Here is a 21,214-nt window from a genome sequence, read left to right as displayed (position 1 = left end):
GCTGGTAGAGGCCTGCGGGCTGGGGGCAGCTCCTGCATTGAGCGCCTGCCCCCTGGTGGTCAGGGTGCACCATAGCGATTGGTTGTTCTGCCGTTTGGCCGATTTGCAGGTTATATGTAACAGGATATTGTAAAAATTAAGTAATGAAATTTTTATTAAAGTGCTTCTTATATACCATTATATTGGCTGGGCCACAAAAATATTCATTGTGGGCTGCTCAAATATTCATTGAGTCTGACATGCTTGCTCTAGACTACTTCTAACTGATAATACATCTTTTCTTTTCAGATATCCAATATCTCAGTTCAGGTAGTCAGTGCCCCCGGGAAGGTGCCAGGGAGAACGGGGAGACCAGTGAGACTAGGGAGACCAGGGAGACGGCCGCCAAGAAAACCCATTAACAAAGCCCAACTCAAGAAGCCACCCAAGAAGAAAGCTCCCTTTTGGAACGTCCAGAATAAGATCATCCTCTTCACGGTGTTCTTAATCATCCTGGCAGTCATAGCCTGGACCCTCCTGTGGCTCTACATCAGTGAGTGAAAATCTACTGGCCTTTGGGGTTAGGGCTTGCCCAGTCAGCTCAGCAGGAGAAATGCAGGCCCCGTCTGACCCTGGCTGATTCTGATAGGTTTTTCTTATTTCTTAGACTAATAACCATTTCTGAAACTGTTGAGGCTTTTGGAGGAAGAAAGCAGAATTGCTTTTCCCCTTTCTTCTTTTCCTACTACTGCTCTCTTCCCAGAGGTGAGCAAGAGGAGCAGAGATGGGGGATAGGGCGAGGACGGAGGAGGCTGCTCAGGAGCAACTGTTGACTAGTTCAAAATGTGACCCATTTAAGTCCATTTTTAGCTTTAAAAATGAATGGAATGCTAAACTGTTTCATTTCCTCATTCCACCCACGGCCTGTTTCTAGGCAACCTGATATTCCAGCTCTCTGAGCTTCATTGTACTCACGTGCCTTTCTCTCCCCTGTTTTTATGTTTTTGTTGATCTGATTGATTGGGCAGGAGCCATAGCTAAGTTCTTCCTTAGAGAATACTAACCTAATGCAACGCAGCAATTGTAAACCTTTGTTGACTTGCGCCCAACTTCCCACTCTATACATATTAATATGTTTAATACAAGATATGTGTTCTATCAAGGTTATTAAAATGTGGTTGGAAAGCAAGATTTGTAGGCAAAGAATTAATGAATATTGTCTTGAACACTTCAGGCCATCTATAATTTGTGTGGCATAGTGCAAAACATCAGGCATGCCACGATACATCTCCTACCTTCAGAAAGCTCACATATTGATTTTGTACTTTCAAAAAAACAGTTTAGTGCTAAAAGGGAGGGTGAGTTTATTTTTGTTTTGTTTTGCTTAATCAATCACTTTATAATCACAGAGGAGAGGCAGCCAACCTACTCAATGATAGAATTCAGAGAAAGCTTCAAGAACTGGTTTCTGAAAATTCATTTGACACATCTTGGAGTACCCACAATGAGCTGGGCTCTGTGATAGGCTTGGGGTCAGAGTGGAAGACAGGAAGAATCTCTGTCTTTACATATTAGGGCGAGAAGTCAAGCCAATGGGCAATTAAGTCAAACACAAAAGACACACAACCCCAACCCAGAACAAACCAACTTCTTTCCCATCCGTTCTCTTCCGGCCCTCAACTGATACTTTTCATTGCCCTAGCACTTTTGTATGAAGTTTAGGAAGATCATTGTGTAGAAGTAGTTGGTTGGCTGTGTTAAAGTCAAAGAAGATCCTTTAAGGAAGACAGACTAGTAGGAGCAAAGGGAAAATGGTATGGACTTTTCAACAAATAACAGAGGTTAGTTTCAATATATGCAATTTGGGTGTGGCAAATGGCCTTGAGAAATGAAATGGACAGCTCATCAGGAGACCCACCAGGGTCTTGTGTATTGGGCTGTGCTAAAGAGTTTGGTCATTGTAATCATTTCAAGGCCTAATTGATCTCCCTTATATTGTTGTTATGCTTCCTCTTGAGTAATTATTGATGCCAGAGGATGTATGAATTTCTAGATAGAAGTCACAGGTCTCATTCAAATTTTAAAAAGTCTGCAAGGGGGAAAAAAGTCTAAGACTCACTTATCTGGTAAAATTAGCAACAAAACAAACCTTTGCTTTATATGAGAAGCCTAGTGAGGCAAATTGATTATTCCAAAGTCACTTAACTTGAAAGAACAAATCTAAGACAGAAGCTCAGGCCTCCTGCTGCCTACTCTGTGCTCCTTTCCCCTCCCCACTACCTCACTACACTATTTGGAACTGGGGGACCCTGGGTTGGCTACTCAAGAGAGGCTGCTTCTTATCACTCAGCCAAGTTTAACCTTCTTTTTAAAAAATTAAATTTAATGGAAAAACCCATGTTAATAACATTATATAAGTTTCAGATGTACAATTCTATATCATCTCCATATTCCATTAAGTGAACCATCCAAGGTCTAGCCCCCTTCCATCACCATATAATTGACCCTCTTTACTCTTTTCAACCTTCTTCCACACCCTTCTCCTTTGGTAACTACCATACTGTTCTCTGTCTATGTGTTTGCTTGTTTGTTCTTGCGTTGCTTGGTTTGTTTTATGTCCCACATATGAGTAAAATCATATGGTTCTTGTTCTTTTTTCACCTAACTTATTTCAATTCACATAATATTCATGCACCATCTTTTTAATAACTATCAGTTATTAAGAATTTCCTTGTGCTCTTCCTCTAGCCCCCTTCTTCTTTCCTTTCCTTCCCACACATATTTATTGAGCTTCAAAGCTAAGTCAGGCACTGGCTACTCTATAATAGGGCTTGAGAAACAAAAAGAAGGTCCTGTTTCTCTAGGAGACCAGCCATCCAGACTGAAGTTATGATACAGTGGGGCTGGTACCGCAGGAAAGAGATTACCACTGCCACGAGGGTCTGAGGGATGGTGCCATGTAGAAGGAAGTCCTTGGTAAAAACAGAAAGAAAGAAAGCAGAAAGAAAAGGCAGAAAGAAAGCCCTTATTTCCCAAGCTATTCTCAAACAACAGCAATGTCTTTACCTGTTGTCTGAAGACAACTTAGACACTGTTATGTCTTTGCCTGTTTCTGAGCAGGCCTGATGCCCAAAGCCATGGACCTCACAGGCAAAGCACTTGAGAAAAAGTGATCTGTCACTGGGATGAGGACCTCAGTGGCTTATCAGAAGGATGAGTTTTCCCTGCGCCTCACAGAACTGAGGATAGGCCAGCACCCTGAGCATCAGCCAAAGTCAGACAGAGGACGAGAGGTCAGGGCTCAGTGAAGGACAACTGGGGGCTCTCCCCTCTTCTCCCACTATGCTCACTTCTCCTCAGAGCTTGACTGTATACATTTCTTACCTCTTTACCTTTTACAGACTTGAGATCCATAAAAATTCTCTTTGGCCCCTTAGTGACTCTATGACATGTAGACTGTCTAAGAGGTATATCTTTGTCCTTTTAATCTTGTTCTTAAGTACTTGTCAGAAGCTGATAGAAGAGAGTATCCTAAGGGACATAGTGATTTACTATTGATGGAAGAGATGTTATTAACTACATTTAGAACTCCCCAAGCTGCGAACCAGTAGAATACATAGTTGTCTAAAATAAAATAATTTCAGGAACCTGATACTGGCATAGATCAGGCAATGCCTCATTACCACACACATGGAAAAGCCCCCTACCTGCCTTTTCTCTTGTCTTACAGGCAAGACAGAAAGCAAAGATGCTTTTTACTTTGTTGGAATGTTTCGCATCACCAACATTGAGTTTCTTCCTGAATACCGGCAGAAGGAGTCCAGGGAATTTCTGTCAGTGACACGAACTGTACAACAAGTGGTGAGGTGATGGGGGTGGTGGTGAGAGGCTGGGCAGGGTGGGGTCAGGGGGTGAAAGGTGGGGTGGACGGGTCACAGTGTGCTGGGTAGGCAGAGGAAGTGGCCAGGAAACATGGGATTTAGCTCCTGTTGGCTGTAAAATAGAATTGCTTATTTGATAGAATTGTTTTTTTCTTTCTTTCTTTCTGCTGAAAGTAAAAGAAATGGCTCTATGAGCTTCATTTTCAGTTCTTCTCATCTGTGAAATAAAAGGATTGGACCAGGTGATCTTTAAAATGTCTTTTAGTACTGATGTGACATGTGTACTGATTGATTCTGTGATCAGCATACATTTATTTATTTCAACATCCATACACTGACATCTCTCCACTTAAAAAGAACATCCTCATTAAAGAACTAAGACAGATTTATTATAAAAAGTTAGAAATGTCTAAAAAATAAAAGAGGTATAAAGTAAGTATCTAAAAGTGAAAAGTACAAATAAAATATGTAAAGTGTAAAACCCATCAAAGTATAAAACGAACTTTAAAATCTTATCTAACATCAAAAATTGAGCCCTGTTTTATTCTGGACCACACCAACACAGGGGATAGCTCAATATTGAGGTGTTAGAGATATTCAGTCTTATAATCTAACACTTAACTTTTACCATTAGATGGTATTTTTCTAGGCAAGTAAGTGTTCTTTCAAAAATAACTTTCAAACCTAGCCAGTTTTGCTCAGTGGATAGAACATCTTCCTGTGGACTGAAGGGTCCTGAGTTCAATTCTGGTCAAGGACACATGCCTGGGCAGCCGATCAATGATTCTCTCATCATTGACATTTCTCTCTCTCTCTCTCTCTCTCTCTCTCTCTCTCTCTCTCTCTCTCTCTCTCCCCCTCTCTCTTCCTTTCTCTCTGAAATCAATAAAGAGATATATTTTTTAAAAGAACAAAAAGAAAATAAGTTTTAATACTACAAAATTAGAAAATTCCTTTTTATTGTATATTTATGTTGTTTTTAGTTTTTGCTACTATTGATAATGCTACAATAAATTATTTGCATTTATTAGTAGTGGCAGAACACATAAGTTAAGCTTGATTAAGGTGAATTAAGCTTGATTAAGGAAGAGCTGCGAGAGAGAGCAAGCAAAGACAAGAGTGGCCACAGTGGCTCTTATTTATTGAGGGCTTTCTATGCACTGGCTATGTTGCTAACCACTTTATTTTTTAAAATATGTTTTTATTAATTTCAGAAAGGAATGGAGAGAGTGAGAGAGAGAAAGATAGAAACATCAATGATGAGAAAGAATCATTGATTGGCTGCCTCCTGCATGTCCCCACACTAGGGATAGAGCCTGCAACCTGGGCATGTTCCTTGATTGGAACATTATCTTGTTTGTTCAGATTCATAGGTCGATGCTCAACCATTGAGCCACACCAGCCAGGCTAACCCCTTTATTTTTAATATTTATTAGTTATTCCTCAAATTATCCCAAAGAGGTAGGCATTTTGACAACCACTTTACAGACTGGAAGAAAGGAAAAAGAGAAAGGCAGGAAGAAAGAATGAAGGAGAAAAGGAGAGGTGGGAGAAAAACACAATCGAGGCTCAGCAGGTATAGGTAACGTGTTCTGTGTTGCATAGTGAATTTAAACTCCACAGCTCATATTTCCCCCACTATGCTATATTATTTCTAAGGTGATTTCCCAGCCTCCTCCTTCTTCTGAGCAATTAGGTGGGTAATTGTTGCTACTGTGTAGAAAGGAGAATTCAAGAGAAGATTTGACAAATGAGTCAGTTTGGTTTTAGAAATGCTAAGTAGTGGGGGAAAGATAAATTGATTGAAAGGGAGCCTTTTGAGATCCAGTTATTGGAGTAGTAAAAGAGCTGGTGAGCTGGGAAAGGGGTGGTTGTCCTGGTTGTGGGCACCACTCGCCCCCTAGTGGCTAATATAATAATGTGTCCTTAAGAATTTAATTTTTCAATGCTATTTATTAATAGAAAAGAGGTTGGGTCATGCACTTTTAAAATGTGCTTAAAGGCATTTGCTTTATTAATTGTGGAGAAAATTAACTTTAGAATAGGCAGAACACAGAAGTTAAGCTTGATTCAACCTGGATGGAATTGGAGAACATCATGCTGAGTGAAACAAGCCAATCAATGAAAGAGAAACACCACATGACCTCACTCATTTGTGGATAATAAAGAACATTATAAACTGATGAACCATAAGATAGATATAGTGACAGTATATCAACAAGTAGACTGTCAAATTACAGCGGGGAGGGGAGGAAGATCTGGGGGAGAAAATAGATCAACGAAGGACTTGTATACATGCATATAAGTGCAACCAATGGACACAAAACTCTGGGGAGGGAGGGGATGTGTGGGAGGGAGGGAGGGGGTCAAAAAAAATCAATAAAATATATTTTAAAAATAAATAAAAAAAAGAAGTTAAGCTTGATTAAGGTGAATAAAGACAGAAATAAATGAAGGTAACAAATTATTATTCAGAGAAAACAGAAAGTTAAAAAAAAAATCCAAGACTGCTACAGGCAGTAAAAATGTATTCTTTGAATTCAAGGAATAGCCCTGGCCTGTGCTGTTCAGTGGTTAGAGCATCAGCCTGCACACTAAAGGGTCTGGGGTTTGATTCCTGGCCAAGGGCATATACCTGGGTTGCAGATTTTATCCCTGGCCTGGTCAGAGTACATGCTGGAGGCGACCAATCAATGTGTCTCTCTCATACCAATGTTTCTCTCCCCCCTCTCTTTCTACCTTCTCTCCCTGCCTTTCTTCTACTCTCTCTAAGAAAAAATAAATGGAAAAAATCCTCTGGTGATGATTTAACTACCCTTCCCCTCCCACCCCACCCCCAAAAAAGAAGAAAATGAATTCAAGGAATAATGTCTGGGTTTGGAGTTAGAGGCCTTAATTTGAGTCTTATCTCCTTGACAGCTGATCAGAGCTTAGTACTGTGAGAGGAAGCCAGAGTGGAAGGCTTCGGACACCTTGGTTCTTCTTTTTCAGGTAAACCTGGTGTACACAACATCTGCCTTCTCCAAATTCTACAAGCAGTCTGTCATTGCAGATGTCAGGTACTGTGTGCCCCTTGCTTTGGGATGTCTGTGTTCACTGCTGTAACGCCCTCTCAAAGCCTGAAAAGGCCAAGATACCACCATTCTCTGGCAACTTCTTAGGGGCGATTGTGAATTAATTCCCTTTTAGCACAATAGTGACCCAATTCTTTGCTATGCTCTCATGCTGAGTTTTCCTTTTTATCTACCAAAGCCTGCCCTCTCCCCATAGCTGGGATCCAGGACCCCTGTGCTAATGCCACTGGGCAGAATGGCTATTCACGTGGCTGCTGTACAGGGTCAGGGCAAAAATAAAACACAGACCAGTATTTCTCAAAGTATATTCAGTAAAAACTGACCACTAGAGGTCTTCTGAGAGAAAAAATAAAGTATTCCATGATCAAATAATTTTTAGGAAAAACCATGTGTCCTGTACTATCGCCCACCTTCCCCCACTCCCAATACACTTGCAGAGATTCACAATCCACTTTGGTATTAAAGCCTTAGAATAAAGCAATTTGTTTACTTTCCTTCACTTTTATCACCCAAATTATTTACTATAGAACATTATCTTGTTTGTTCATTTCCCCCCCATAAATCATGATAATATTTGTGCAGTTAGCAGTGCCTGCTACAGGGTCCTACTGAAACCAAAATGGGGTGAATTCCTGGTTGTGTTACTTACTAGCTGTGTGGTTTTGAGTTGTAGTTGGTCTTAATTTTCTCATCTGTCAAATTGGAACAATAATCGACCTTTTTGATACAATTAAATGGGATAAAGCAGATTTAGCACTGTGTATGGATACCAGGAGGTATCAAAAATTATAACTTGCAGTGAATACTGATTGACAGCCACAGAAATAGTGTGCTCTCCATGGAGGTCCAATATCCACTAATGGTTCTAGATCTGAACCCAACACAAGAACACACACACCATGATGCTTTCCCTCTCCAGTCCCCCATCAAATGTGATGAATCCCTAAAGAAGGAAGTTGTGTTCAGTTGAAAGCTGTGCTCATGGGCCTGACCTTGAAATTACCAGCTGGGCCGCTGGCTTCCTATAACAGTCTGCTTCCTAAGAGGTATCTCTGAACATCTTTCTCCGTTCTCTACAGCAGTAACAACAAAGGCGGCCTCCTGGTCCACTTCTGGATTGTGTTTGTCATGCCACATGCCAAAGGCCACATCTTCTGTGAGGACTGTGTGGCCGCCATTCTGAAGGACTCCATCCAGACGAACATCATAAACCGGACCTCTGTGGGAAGCCTGCAGGGTCTGGCGGTGGACATGGACTCCGTGGTTCTAAATGGTGATTGTTGGCTAATTCCTCTTTAAGCAGTCCTTCCTGCAGCACTCCTGGTGCGGTCATCATTGCAGTCACCGTGGTAATGGAGTATTCTCTCGGCAGCCCCAGTGGAACAGGATTAGTGGAGGATAAGAGAGCTATGTTGATAAAGGAAGTTACTAAATGTTACATACATTGATTGGACAATTGAACTGGGGACAAAATATATATGAAACTGAATTTATTGAAGTGTACCCCTCCCTATATTTAGTTTGGTTTATTCAAACTAAGGCTCCAAGGCACAACATCCTGCAGAAGGAAAATTTCTCTGAGCTTTGCCTTGTCTCTTTCCTCATCCAGACAGAACTGAACCTATGTTATGTAGTACTGCCCAGTGCTCCCAACAGCCTGCCCCAGGGCCTTGTCAAATGTAAGCTCCATCATTTGTCTTGACAGTATAACGGTTTAATTTTTGCGTAATACAAAATTTATGCAGCGTTCTCTCTTTTAAAAAAATATATTTTATATATATTTATTTATTTATTTTATTTTTTTTTTTACAGAGAGGAAGGGAGAGAGAGCTAGAAACATCGACCAGCTGTCTCCTGCACAATCCCTACTGGGGATGACCAGCTGCCTCCTGCACACCCCCTACTGGGGATATGCCTGCAACCAATGTACATGCCCTTGACTGGAATTGAACCTGAGGCCCTTCAGTCCGCAGACTGACGCTTTACCCACTGAGCCAAACCAGTTTCAGCTGCAATGTTCTCTTTTGATTTCAATCATATATTTGCTAGGCAGATAGTAGGAAGCTAATACATACTTGTTAAATGAATGAAAATTCTGTACCACATATACTATTTCAGATATAATTATTATGACTAATTATTATCATATTTATTGTTTCCTTTTTACCTTTAAAATGTTTAAAGCTTGTTACTGTGGATAACTTCAAGCATACATAAGGAAAGAGAATAGAAAAATTAACTCTAGTATACCCTTTACTTAGCTTCAAAAACCATCAGCTCACATCTGTCCTATTTGATCTCTAAATACCTAAACAACCTTCCCCTCCCCTCACTGGATTATTTTAAAACAAATCCCAGATATGTTGGATTGCTTTTAAAAGACTGAAAATACTTTTTTTTCTAGGCAAAATTCTAACAGGATGAAATGACGAGACTGACGGGTCTTTTTTCTGTGTGCGTTTGTTTGTTTTTCAATGCAGCTGGGCTTCGGTCAGATTACTCTTCCACCATAGGACCTGGTAAACTATGTCATGTGGCTTCTTCTCTCCCCCTGTCCTCTCCTGCACCCCCCACTGCCTCCAAATCGGTATCTTTTGGGCTGTCGTTTTCCTTTTCAACTGATGGTATGTGTTAGTGCTCTCTCAGTTACAAGTGACAGAAATATAAGAAATATACTCAAGCTGGTTTAATCGTAAAAGAAATTTGTATTTGTCTCATATGAATGGGGCTCCCCTGGGTGGGGGTGGGGCTGCAGGTTCAGCTGGGCCAGGTTCTAAGAGAGCATTTCACCAGGACTCTGCATCTCTGCCTTCCTCTGTTGAGGCCCCATCAAGTGTATTTGTCCAATGTGGTGGCCTATGTGGCAGATCCAGGCTTGTAGTTTATCAGTTTATTTATTTTAAAAATATATTTTATTGATTTTTTACAGAGAGAAAGAGAAAGATAGAGAGTTAGCAACATCGATGAGAGAGAAACATCGATCAGCTGCCTTCTGCACACACCCTACTAGGGATGTGCCCACAACCAAGGTTCATGCCCTTGACTGGAATCGAACCTGGGACCTTTCAGTCCCCAGGCTGATGCTCTATCCACTGAGCCAAACCAGTTAGGGCAGTTTATCAGTTTAGTAACCATGGTGGGAATAAACCCACATGGACTTCCCGATAGTCCCTGCAGAAGTGCTGGGACTGGGTCTCAGTATCTCCGGTTGGCTGACATGCCCACTCCTGACCCAGCTTATCAGACTCTCTGATTGTCCAGTCAGAGTCACTTGCCCACTTCTACACCCAGGGGTGAGGTTAACCCCAACCGAACCATGTAGACATGATGAGGAGAGTGTCTCAAAGTGACATCCTGCTGCTGTGATTAGGAGAGAGGCGAGTGGCCTTCAGACTGGCAAAGGCAGCAGGTGGCCTCCACCTGACCTCTTCTGCTCTTTCCTCTTCTGACAAGATTTCTAGAAAAGTCATTCCTAAAACAAAACGAGAGCACTGTCTCCACAGACAAAGGCTGCTCTCAGTACTTGTATGCAGACCACGTGTCTCTTCGCTACCCTCTGGAGATCTCGGCCACCTCCGGGAGGCTCATGTGCCACTTCAAGCTGGTGGCCATCGTGGGCTACCTGATCCGCCTGTCCATCGAGTCCGTCCAGATCGAGGCCGACAACTGCATCACCGACTCCCTGACCATCTACGACTCCCTCCTGCCAATCCGGAGCACCGTCTTGTACAGGTACCGGGCAGGCCTCTGGTTGTGGGTGAAAAGATGTTTTTACAATGTCTCCCATTTTGTAGCATCTGGGTTCGCCTTGGATTTTTGTGAGCCACTTCTGTGTATACTCAGGTCAATGATGGGCCCATGCTCTGTATTAGCCTATCAGATACAATGTTGTTGTTTTTTGTAATATAAGAGAGTTTTTTTTGTTGTTGTTTGTTTGTTTTTGGTAGTATAAGAGAGTCAAAATCAGTACAGCAGGACTGTCAGCCAATATTTCTGAAATCTAACAGATTTTTAAAAATTTTTTTACTTTTATTACAATCATAGTGAAGAACACCGTTTCAATAAAGTGAGAATAAATATTCTGTGATAACTGCATAATATCAATAAAACAATTAAATGTTGTTCCTTATTTTAAAATAATATAGTGTTCATTGTGAAAGTGAGGTCAGAGAAAACAGTATCAACTATTTCACAAGTCCATTACCCAGGACAAATATATGTTATATTTTTGCATAAATCTTTTCATTTACACACACACACACACACACACACACATCTTAATAATTTTTTACTTTATGAGTTTCTTAGGATTTTGTTAACCTAATGTCAGTTGACCTTTAGTTAGAATTATTTTATGTGATCCACTGTGCTAAAAATGTACATCAATTATTTTACTTTTAATAGTATTAACATATCTATGCAATAGTGTTTTCTGTATTTATTTATTTATTTGTATTTTTGGGATGCATGTGTGTGTCAAAAATCCATACAGTATATGAAGGTATGCAGTGAATGGTAACATTATCGCTGGCTCTCACTTCTCAATCATAGTTGTTGAGTTTTTTTCATCCTTTCAGACATATTTTGTTATTTTCTTATTTAAGCCTCACCACAATGCTATGAAGAGTATACCTTTATTACTTCTGTTCGTAGTAGGGAACGTGGCATTTATGAAGACTTAGTACTTGATTGCCCACAGTTTTTCAGCCAGTGAAGTGATGGACCTGAGTTTTGAACCCAGTTTTGTTAGCTACTAAGTACCCTTTCTACCTTGTTTGTCCCCAAGAAGGGTCCAGTGATGGCCCCCCAGCGGAATTCCTTGGCAGTTTTCTGTTCCTGTATCAGCTCCCTTCCATGTGTGGTACCCTAGTTGATGAAGAACTGGCTGGTGGAGTTTGATGAACAAGACCTGTGTGGCTGGCCCAGAAAATGTGTGGAACTAGTGTGGGATGTAGGCCCATCCTCAATAACCTGCTTTTCATCAATTGTTTTGTTATCTGATTTCAGAATGTGTGAACCCACAAGAACATTAATGTCATTTGTTTCTACAAATAATCTGATGTTGGTGACATTTAAATCTCCTCAGATACGAAGGCTTTCAGGAATCCGGGCATATTTCGAAGTCATTCCAGAACAAAGTAAGTTTTCTACCCCCAAAAAAGTCACCTGTAGAAATATTTGTTATGACTCCTGTCTGATCTCCCCTGAGGCTGTAGGTCAGGGAATAGAAATATTCTATCAGTTATTCTAGTAGAAAAAATTTAATTTAAAGAACTGGTAACTCAATATTAAGGCGTTAACTAGGTAACCTAGGAGGCAAAAACAAACAAACAAACAAACAAAAAAAAAACCCACACACACACACACACACACAAAACCCTGAGTTTTCTTTGTATCATGTAGAAAGCAACACATGCAAGAATCAACTGGAAGAATAGAGTTTGGAGGAGGGATTTGTGAAATGCAACTCTGAGGAAGGGTTGCTGCTCAGCTGGTGCTGGTGTTTCTGAGTTCAGAGGCAGATATTCATGGACCTGGAACCCAGACCTCTCAGGAGAGGGTGCCAGGCAGTGGAGGCTGGTATCTTTGGGGGGAGATGCAATAAAGTGGACGGTGGAGAAACTACCAACAGGATTCAGCTCTGTATTGGAACAAAGTGCTATCTGCGGGGATGAAGAAGTGTCCTTGGGTGACCCTTCCAGGAATAAGAGGCAGGAAGTCTGATTCTTCCTCGAGGCTCCATCCTTCTAGTTTCCAGTTGGCACCGCCATTGGCAGAACCTATCAGGAAGTCAGATAGTAAAGAAAGGAAATGGTTTGCAGAGTCCCAGCCTGGCACTGGAGAACAGAGAAGGGTCAGTTTGGAGCTGGTAGGCAAGTAACTAGCACACTAGTCAGTCTTGTGTGATGTCCCATGTATAGTCATGCATGAGAATGCCTTCTCAGGAAGTGCCTGTGAAGCAAAAACCTTGAGGATTTAATGGGTTTTACTAGGCAACAGTGAGCAAAAATGATCCCCCTCATTCTTCTCTTTTGGACTTAAGGTAACAAAGTAAAGCAAAACAAAAAGAAACTGTAGTCTCTTTGTGATATGGGTTGCAACTGATTGGATTTTGCAGGTCATGTCTTGGTATCTTTTAAAAATAATTTATCTTTATTGTTGAAAGTATTATAGATGTCCCCCCTATTCTCCTAGGTAACTTCTTTATGAGCATCAATAAAAGCCAAAGGGATCAGAATGGGAGATAAGGGTGAGGAGGGAAGAGGATTTGGATTACGAAGATAGTGATAGATGTAGTTTCATCTACAGTTTAAGGCATTGGCTTATTTTGGTAATTTTTCTGCTTCAAATTATTACAAAACCAAATGTAAAATGGATTTATTAGACTAGATATTTGAGATATTATTGGATTGAAAATTATCTCTAACTTCAAAGCTTAAAAATGTGATTATCTTATAAACATTGTAATGGACTTTATTCACTAAACAAATAATTATTGAGCATCTTTATATGCCAGGAATGGCTGTAGATATTAGGGAAATAGCAATAAACAAATGGAGGTAAAAAAATGGAGGTAAAAAAATGCTCTTAAGAAGCTTACATTCTAGCAGAAGGGTTACCATATAAGCAAAAATAGACATTTAGATTGTCTTAAACAGAACATGTTATGTAAACTGGGTATATTTTAACAACAAAGATGCACTTAGTTGAACAAAAGAAGTTCAGAAGCTTTTTAAAATTTATATCAACTGTGTGTTTTTAAAATGTATTTTTATTTATTTCAGAGAGAAAAGGGGGAAGGAGGGAAAGAGGAGAGAGAGAGAGAGAGAGAGAGAGAGAGAGAGAGAGGGAGAGAGAGAGAGAGAGAGAGAGAGAGAGAGAATGAATCATTGATTGGATGCATCCTGCATGCCTCCCACTGGGGATCAAGCCTGCAACTTTAGCATGTGCCTAGACCATGCCTGATTGGGAATGGAACCATGACTTCCTGGTTCATAGGTCAATACTCAACCACTAAACCATGCTGGCCAGGCTAAAATGTGTTTGTTTTTTTTAAAGAAAGTAATAGCATCCTGTAAATGTGTAACCAAATACATTATTTGAAAACAAATATAGAATTTGAACAAATAGTTTAGCTATACCTATGTAGGGTACTATTTCCTTTATAAAAATTTAGTTTAAATACATATATACATGCTTATTGATTAAGAAACTGTGCATTTATAGTGAAAGAAATATATGTAGTGTCTTTCCCACAATGTCAAAACTTCAAATTATTTTACTGGATTTTTTTTTTTCTTCAGAGTGTGAAAACACAGTGTTGGTCAAAGAAACCACTGGCTTTGAAGGGAAAATTTCAAGTCCATATTACCCAAGCTACTATCCTCCAAAATGCAAGTGTACCTGGAAATTTCAGGTAGCCTAGTTTTACCACTATCTTAAAAAAATACTGTTATCCTACTTTTATTTATTTTTTATTTTTATTTTTTATTTTTTCTATTTTTTTATCTATTAAATTATTATCTGTGTACATATTTTAACATTGCCCCCCCTCATATACATACCCTCCCTCCCCAGAGTTTTGTGTCCATTGGTTGTACTTATATGCATGTATACAAGTCCTTCGGTTGATCTCTTTTCTCCCCCAGATCTCCCTACTCTCCCCGCTGTAATTTTACAGTCTACTTGTTGCTTTACTGTCTTTATATCTATCTTTTGGTTTGTCAGTTTATTATGCTTTTTAATATCCATAAATGAGTGAGGCCATGTGGTATTTCTCTTTCATTGTCTGGCTTATTTCACTAAGCATGATATTCTCTAGTTCTATCCAGGTTGCTGCAAATGATGAGAATTCCTTCTTTTTTATGGCAGCATAGTATTCCATTGTGTAGATGTACCATAGTTTTTGGATCCAATCATCTGCTGACGGGCACTTAGGCTGTTTCCAGATTCTAGCTATTGTAGATTGTGCTGCTATGAACATAGGGGTGCATATATCCTTTCTGATTGGTGTTTCTAGTTTCTTGGGATATATTCCTAGGAGTGGGATTACTGGGTCAAATGGGAGTTCCATTTTCAGCTTTTTGAGGAAACTCCACACTGTTCTCCACAGTGGTTACACCAGTCTGCATTCCCACCAGCAGTGCATGAGGGTTCCTTTTTCTCCACAACCTCACCAACACTTGTCGTTTGTGGATTTGTTGATGTTGGCCATTCTGATAGGTGTGAGATGGTACCGCATTGTTGTTTTGATTTGCATCTCTCGGATAATTAGTGACTTTGAGCATGTTTTCATGTGCCTTTTGGCCTTCCTTCTGTATTCTTTTGAGAATATTCTATTTAGGTCCATTGCCCATTTTTTAATTGGATCCTTCATCTTCCTTTTATTTAGTTGTATAAGCTGTATGTAGATGTTGGAGATTAAACCTTTATCAGTGGTAACATTTGCAAATATGTTCTCCCACACAGTGGGCTTTCTTGTTGTTTTGTTGATGGTTTCTTTTGCTGTAAAAAAGCTTTTTATTTTGATGTAGTCCCATTTGTTTATTTTTTCTTTAGCTTCCATTGCCCTAGGGGCAGTATCAGTGAAGAAGTTCTTTTGGCATATGTCTGAGATTTTGTTGCCTGTGGATGCTTCTAGTATTTTTATGGTTTCCCGTCTGATGTTTAAGTCCTGTATCCATTTTGAGTTTATTTTTGTGTATGGTGTAAGTTGGTGATCTAGTTTCATTCTTTTGCATGTATCTGTCCAATTTTCCCAACACCATTTATTGAAGAGACTGTCTTGACTCCATTGTATATTCGTGCCTCCTTTGTCAAATATTAATTGAGCATAGTGATTTGGGTTGATATCTGGGTTCTCAATTCGATTCCATTGATCTATATGTCTGTTTTTGTGCCAGTACCAGGCTGTTTTGAGAACAGTGGCTTTGTAATACAGTTTGAAGTCTGGTATTGAGATCCCTCCTACTTTACTCTTCTTTCTCAGAATTGCTGTGGCTATTCGGGGTCTTTTATTGTTCCAAATGAACTTTTGGAGAGTTCTTTCTAGGTCAGTGAAATATGCTGTTGGTATTTTAATGGGGAGTGCATTGAACCTATAGATTGCTTTAGGAAGTATGGACATTTTGATGATGTTGATTCTACCAATCCATGAACATAGTATGTTCTTCCATCTGTTTACATCTTCCTCTATCTCTTTTTTTCAGTGTCGTGTAGTTTTCCGCATATAGGTCCTTTACTTCCTTAGTTAAGTTTATTCCTAGGTATCTTAATTTTTTTGGTGTGATGGTAAATGGAATTGCTTTTTTAGTCTTTGTTTCTATAAATTCGCTGTTGCTGTATAGAAATGCTATAGATTTCTTGGCATTAATTTTGTATCCTGCTACATTGCCAGATTCATTTATTAAGACAATTAGTTTTTTAATGGAATCTTTTGGGTTTTTTATATACAATATCATGTTGTCTGCAAATAAGGATAACTTTACTTCTTCTTTTCCAATTTGGATGCCTTTTATTTCCTCCTCTTGTCTAATTGCAATGGCTAGTACTTCCAGTAATATGTCAAACAGGAGCGGCTAGAGTGGGCATCCCTGTCTTGTTCCTGTTCTTAGAGGGAATGGTTTTAGTTTTTGCCCATTGAGTATGATGTTGGCTGTGGGTTTATCATATATAGCTTTTATTATGTTGAGGTATGATCCTTGTACTCCCACCTTGTTGAGAGTTTTTATCAGGAAAGGGTGTTGGATTTTATCAAATGCTTTTTCTGCATCAATTGATATGACTATATGATTTTTATCTTTCAACTTGTTTATGTGATGTATCACATTTATTGATTTGCGGATATTGTACCAACCTTGCATTCCTGGAATAAATCCTACTTGGTCATGGTGTATGATCTTTGTGATGCTCTGCTGGAGCCGATTTGCTAGAATTTTATTGAGGATTTTGGCATCTATGTTCATGAGGGATATTGGCCAGTAATTCTCTTTCACTGAGTTGTCTTTATCTGGTTTTGGTATTAGGGTGATTCTGGCTTCATAGAAGGAGTTTGGAAGTGTTCTTTCCTCTTGAATTTTTTGGAATAGTCTGAGGAGGATAGGTTTTAGTTCTTCCTTGAATGTTTGGTAAAACTCTCCTGTGAAGCCATCTGGCCCTGGGCTTTTGTTTGCTGGAAGCTTTTTGATGACTGTTTCAATTTCTTTCAAGTCACTGGTCTATTGAGATTTTTAGATTCTTCCTGATTGAGTTTTGGAAGTTTGTATTTTTCTAGGAATATATCCATTTCCTCCAGGTTGTTCAGTTTGTTGGAATAGAGTTGTTCATAGTATTTTGTAACAATCCTTTGTATTTCGGCGGGGTCTGTTGTTATTTCACCTCTTTCGTTTCTGATTTTGTTTATTTGGGTCCTCTCTCTTTGTTTCTTGGTTAGCCTGGCTAGAGGTTCATCTATCTTGTTTATTCTTTCAAAGAACCAGCTCTTGGTTTTGTTGATTTTATGTATTGTTTCTTTGGTCTCTATGTCGTTTATCTGTGCTCTGATTTTTGTTATTTCCTTCCTTCTGCTCACACTGGGCTTTTCTGGTTGCTCTTTTTCTAACTCTTTGAGTTGTAGAGTTAGATCATTTGTTACCATTTTTTCTAGTTTTTTGCAATAGGCTTGTAGGGATATGAACTTCCCTCTCAAAACTGCTTTTGCTGTGTCCCATAGATTTTGGATAGTTGTGTTTTCATTGTCATTTGTTTCCAGGATGTTTTTAATTTCTTCCTTGATTTCTTTGGTAACCCAGTCCTTGTTTAATAGCATGCTGTTTAGTCTCCATGTGTTTGATTTCTTTGGATTTTTTTCATTGTAGTTAATTTCCAGTTTTATGCCACTATGATCTGAGAAGATGCTTGATATGATTTCTATCTTCTTGAATTTGAAGAGACTTTGCCTATGTCCCAAAATGTGGTCTATCTTTGAGAATGTCCCATGTGCGCTTGAGAAGAATGTATATTCTGTGGCTTTGGGGTGGAATGTTCTGAAGATGTCGATTAATTCCATCTGGTCTAGTGAGTCATTTAGGATTGATATTTCTTTGCTGATTTGTTTAGATGATTTGTCAAAGGGTGACAGTGGGGTATTAAAATCTCCTACTATGATTTTATTGCTATTAATCTCTCCCTTAATGTCCTCCAGCAGTTTTTTTATATATTGGGTGCTCCCGTATTGGGTGCATATATATTTACCAGGGTTATTTCTTCTTGTTGGATCGCTCCCTTTAGTATTATGAAGTGGCCTTCATTATCTCTTGTTATGCCCTTCACTCTGAAATCTAATTTGTCAGATATAAATATTGCTACCCCAGCTTTTTTTTCATTTCCATTCGCCTGGAAAACCTTTTTCCATCCTTTCACCCTCAGTCTGTGTGCATCTTTTTTTCTGAGGTGGGTTTCTTATAGACAACAGATATATGGGTCTTGTTTTCGTATTCAATCTGACACCCTATGTCTTTTCATTGTAGCATTTAGTCCATTTACATTTAAAGTTATTATTGATGGGTACTTATTTGACGCCATTTTTATTCTATACCCCTGTGTTCCTTCTTTGCTTACTATTTCTTTAATTTTACAGTAGACCCTTTAGCATTTCTTGCATTGCTGGTTTGGTGGAGATAAATTCCCTTAGTCTGTTTTTGTCTGTGAAGCTCCTGATTTCACCTTCACTTTTGATTGATAGCCTTGCTGGGTACAGTATTCTTGGATTCAGACACTTTGCATGACTTTGTATATTTCATCCCATTCCCTTCTGGCCTGATAAGTTTCTGTGGAGAAATAAGTTGCTAGTCTGATGGGGGTTCCTTTATATGTAACTTTCTGTCTCTCTCTGGCTGCTTTTAAAATTCTTTTTTTGTCATTGGTGTTTGCCAGCTTAATTATAATGTGCCTAGGGGTCGGTTTTCTGGGGTTCATTTTGCTTGGGACTCTGCGAGCATCTTGGATTTGTGTGGGTTTTTCTTCTCTATCTCAGGAAAGTTTTCTGTCATTATTTCTTGAAATACATTTTCCATGTCTTCCTCAATTTCCTTTTCTTCTGGAACCCCTATTATTCTAATATTGTTTTGTTTTGTATTGTCCCAAAGTTCCCTTAGACTTTCCTCCTGTTTTTTAATTTTTTTTTTCCAGAAGCTGTTCTAATTGGGTATTTTTTCCCATCTTGTCTTCTAGCTTGCTGATGCGGTCCTCTGCTTCTTCTAATCTACTCTTGATGCTTTCTATAGAGTTGTTTACAGTAGCAATGTCATTTTTCATTTCTTCTTGGTTTTTCTTCATTTTCTCTTGGTTCTTACTCATATTGTCAAATTTGTCTTCCATTCTTTTTAGTCATCTTACGATCATTACTCTGAATTCTTGCTCTGGTAGGTTGCTTGCCTCTATCTCGTTTACTTCCTTTTCTGGTGAAGCCTGCTTTTCTTTCATATGCGGGCTGTTTTTTGGTCTCCCCATGATCTAGGATGTCTGGTTGTGTACTTCTCTCTCTCCTGCTTGATTTAAAGGCACAAAATACAACACAACCAGGTACAACACACAAGGCACTGAATAGCAATGTGTTTGCAATATTAATAACCACCAATAAGGGTGACTAGAACCCAGCTAACAAAAACATACAATCAAACAAAAAGCATAGGCAAATCAATCTTATAAAAAAAAAAAAAGCATACTTCAGTATAGTTAACATTCAACATACAACTTCAAAGAGTTAGAGAGAAAGACTGTTTTTTTTTTTTGTTTGTTTTGTTTTGTTTTGTTTTTAGGACAACTGCGAGGGAGGTGTGAATAGGTTTGGAGCAGGTAGTTGGAAATTAGATATATGCAAGTAGGGTGAAATTTTAGGAGGGGGTAGACAGAAGGAATGGGGAAAATCTAGAGCAGGAAAGGGTTAAGATAAACGGGGTACCAAAGGAAAAGATCGGAAAGAGGGTGAAGGCATAAAGGTAGGGTTGAGATAGAATAAAGCGTTGGAGAAGGAAAGATAGATAAAGACTGTAGAACAGTAATCCTGAAATAATAATAATAAAATATATATATATATATAATCAAATGAAATAAAAATAATAAAAATAAACAAAAGAAAATAAGATGAAAAAGGTAAATTAGTAGTAGTAATAATGTTGATTACATATACAATGTAATAATTATAAAGATAAAATCAAGTGAGGAAAAAGAAAAAAAAAGTTTCTTGAGTAAACGTTGCAAATAATGAAAACAAAAATAAAAAACAAAAATTTAAAAATTAAAAAAAATAATAAAATTTTAAAAATTTAAATAAAATTTGCAGTAATGAAGGTCATTCGCTTCCTCTATTGTAGGGGTGTCGAACTCAATCAGAGAAGGGGCCAAAATCTAAAATCCAGCCTAAATCGCGGGCCGAATGGTTTACTGAACATTCATAAACTGACAATGTCATAAACTGACAGTGGAGTGCAGTGATGACAGTGCGGTTCGGGCCACATTGCAAGGCCTGGTGGGCTGGATTTGGCTCACGGGCCTTGTGTTTGACATATGTGTTCTATTGTTATGATCCAGTCCTGATTTTTAGGCAGGTTTTTCTTTGTTTTTATTACACTAGAGTCAATTTGTGAATTAGCCTCTGGGGGCAGTGTTTCTAGGTTGACTTCCCAGACTCTAGAGCCTTTCCAGCTTTTTTTTTTTTTCTTTTTTCTTTTTTTCTCCGCCCTCTCTGAAGCAGGAACTACGGAGGAGGGGAGGGGGCAGGTCCGAGCAACTGCAATCTCCTGCAACTCTCCGATATCCCTCCTAGCCAGATCCAAATGTGTTGCTCTTTAGATATCTCCCCTGTCAGGAGCCCTGTCCACTTTCACGGGTGACAACTGCCCAACAGCTGGGCTTCTACTTGTAATCACCACTCTTGTCCTCCAGCTTACACACGGGCTCTGTGAGTGCAGGCTTTTTGTTTTCGTCGCGAGCGCTCTCCACCCTCTCCCCGCAAAATCTGACCTTTTCGCTGAGCAGTGGGGCACTCCTGTGAGGCCAGGTGTTCGCGCCGCCTGGGATCTGTGTTCTGGGGGTCACAGATGCTTGGTGGTCACTGCGGCTGTAGATAATCAGGCCTCTGACACGATCCTATCTTCCTCTCAAGATGGCGAGGTTTCCCCGTCCAAGCCGGTAGGTAGCTCCGGGCAGGGACGTAGCCTGTGTAGGTGCTTCCCTGTGAGGGGTACCTCTGTCAGTGGCCCCCCAGCAGTTTCTTCTGGTGTTCACTGTCTCCCAGCTTGC

General features: G+C 39.5%; 2 protein-coding genes across 3 annotated transcripts in view; one reads left to right on the top strand and one right to left on the bottom strand.

The window, feature by feature from the left end:
• The window catches only part of LOC311617582 (histone-lysine N-methyltransferase SETMAR-like), a 485,271-nt gene that overhangs the window by 75,948 nt on the left and 388,109 nt on the right, over nt 1–21,214 (bottom strand). The gene's annotated exons all lie outside the window — the stretch shown is intronic.
• The window catches only part of TMPRSS7 (transmembrane serine protease 7), a gene marked incomplete at its 3' end in the record, with an annotated part of 44,233 nt that overhangs the window by 2,548 nt on the left and 20,471 nt on the right, over nt 1–21,214 (top strand). The window contains exons 2-9 of one of the 2 annotated variants that reach the window (XM_084874027.1): nt 289–532; nt 3,710–3,840; nt 6,852–6,919; nt 8,014–8,207; nt 9,415–9,453; nt 10,438–10,666; nt 11,942–12,072; nt 14,239–14,351. In XM_084874027.1, coding sequence (XP_084730153.1) covers nt 289–532; nt 3,710–3,840; nt 6,852–6,919; nt 8,014–8,207; nt 9,415–9,453; nt 10,438–10,666; nt 11,942–12,072; nt 14,239–14,351 — 1,149 coding nt within the window. Of the gene's footprint in view, nt 1–288; nt 533–3,709; nt 3,841–6,851; nt 6,920–8,013; nt 8,208–9,414; nt 9,454–10,437; nt 10,667–11,941; nt 12,073–14,238; nt 14,352–21,214 lie in introns of those variants that run through there. The other variant, XM_084874028.1, reaches the window with a different exon arrangement.

Source organism: Pipistrellus hanaki, assembly GCF_964339955.1.
Source record: "Pipistrellus hanaki genome assembly, chromosome: 2".
Taxonomy (NCBI): Eukaryota; Metazoa; Chordata; class Mammalia; order Chiroptera; family Vespertilionidae; genus Pipistrellus; species Pipistrellus hanaki.
Note: the sequence above shows the minus strand (reverse complement) of the source record. Positions and strands in the feature narration are given on the sequence as shown.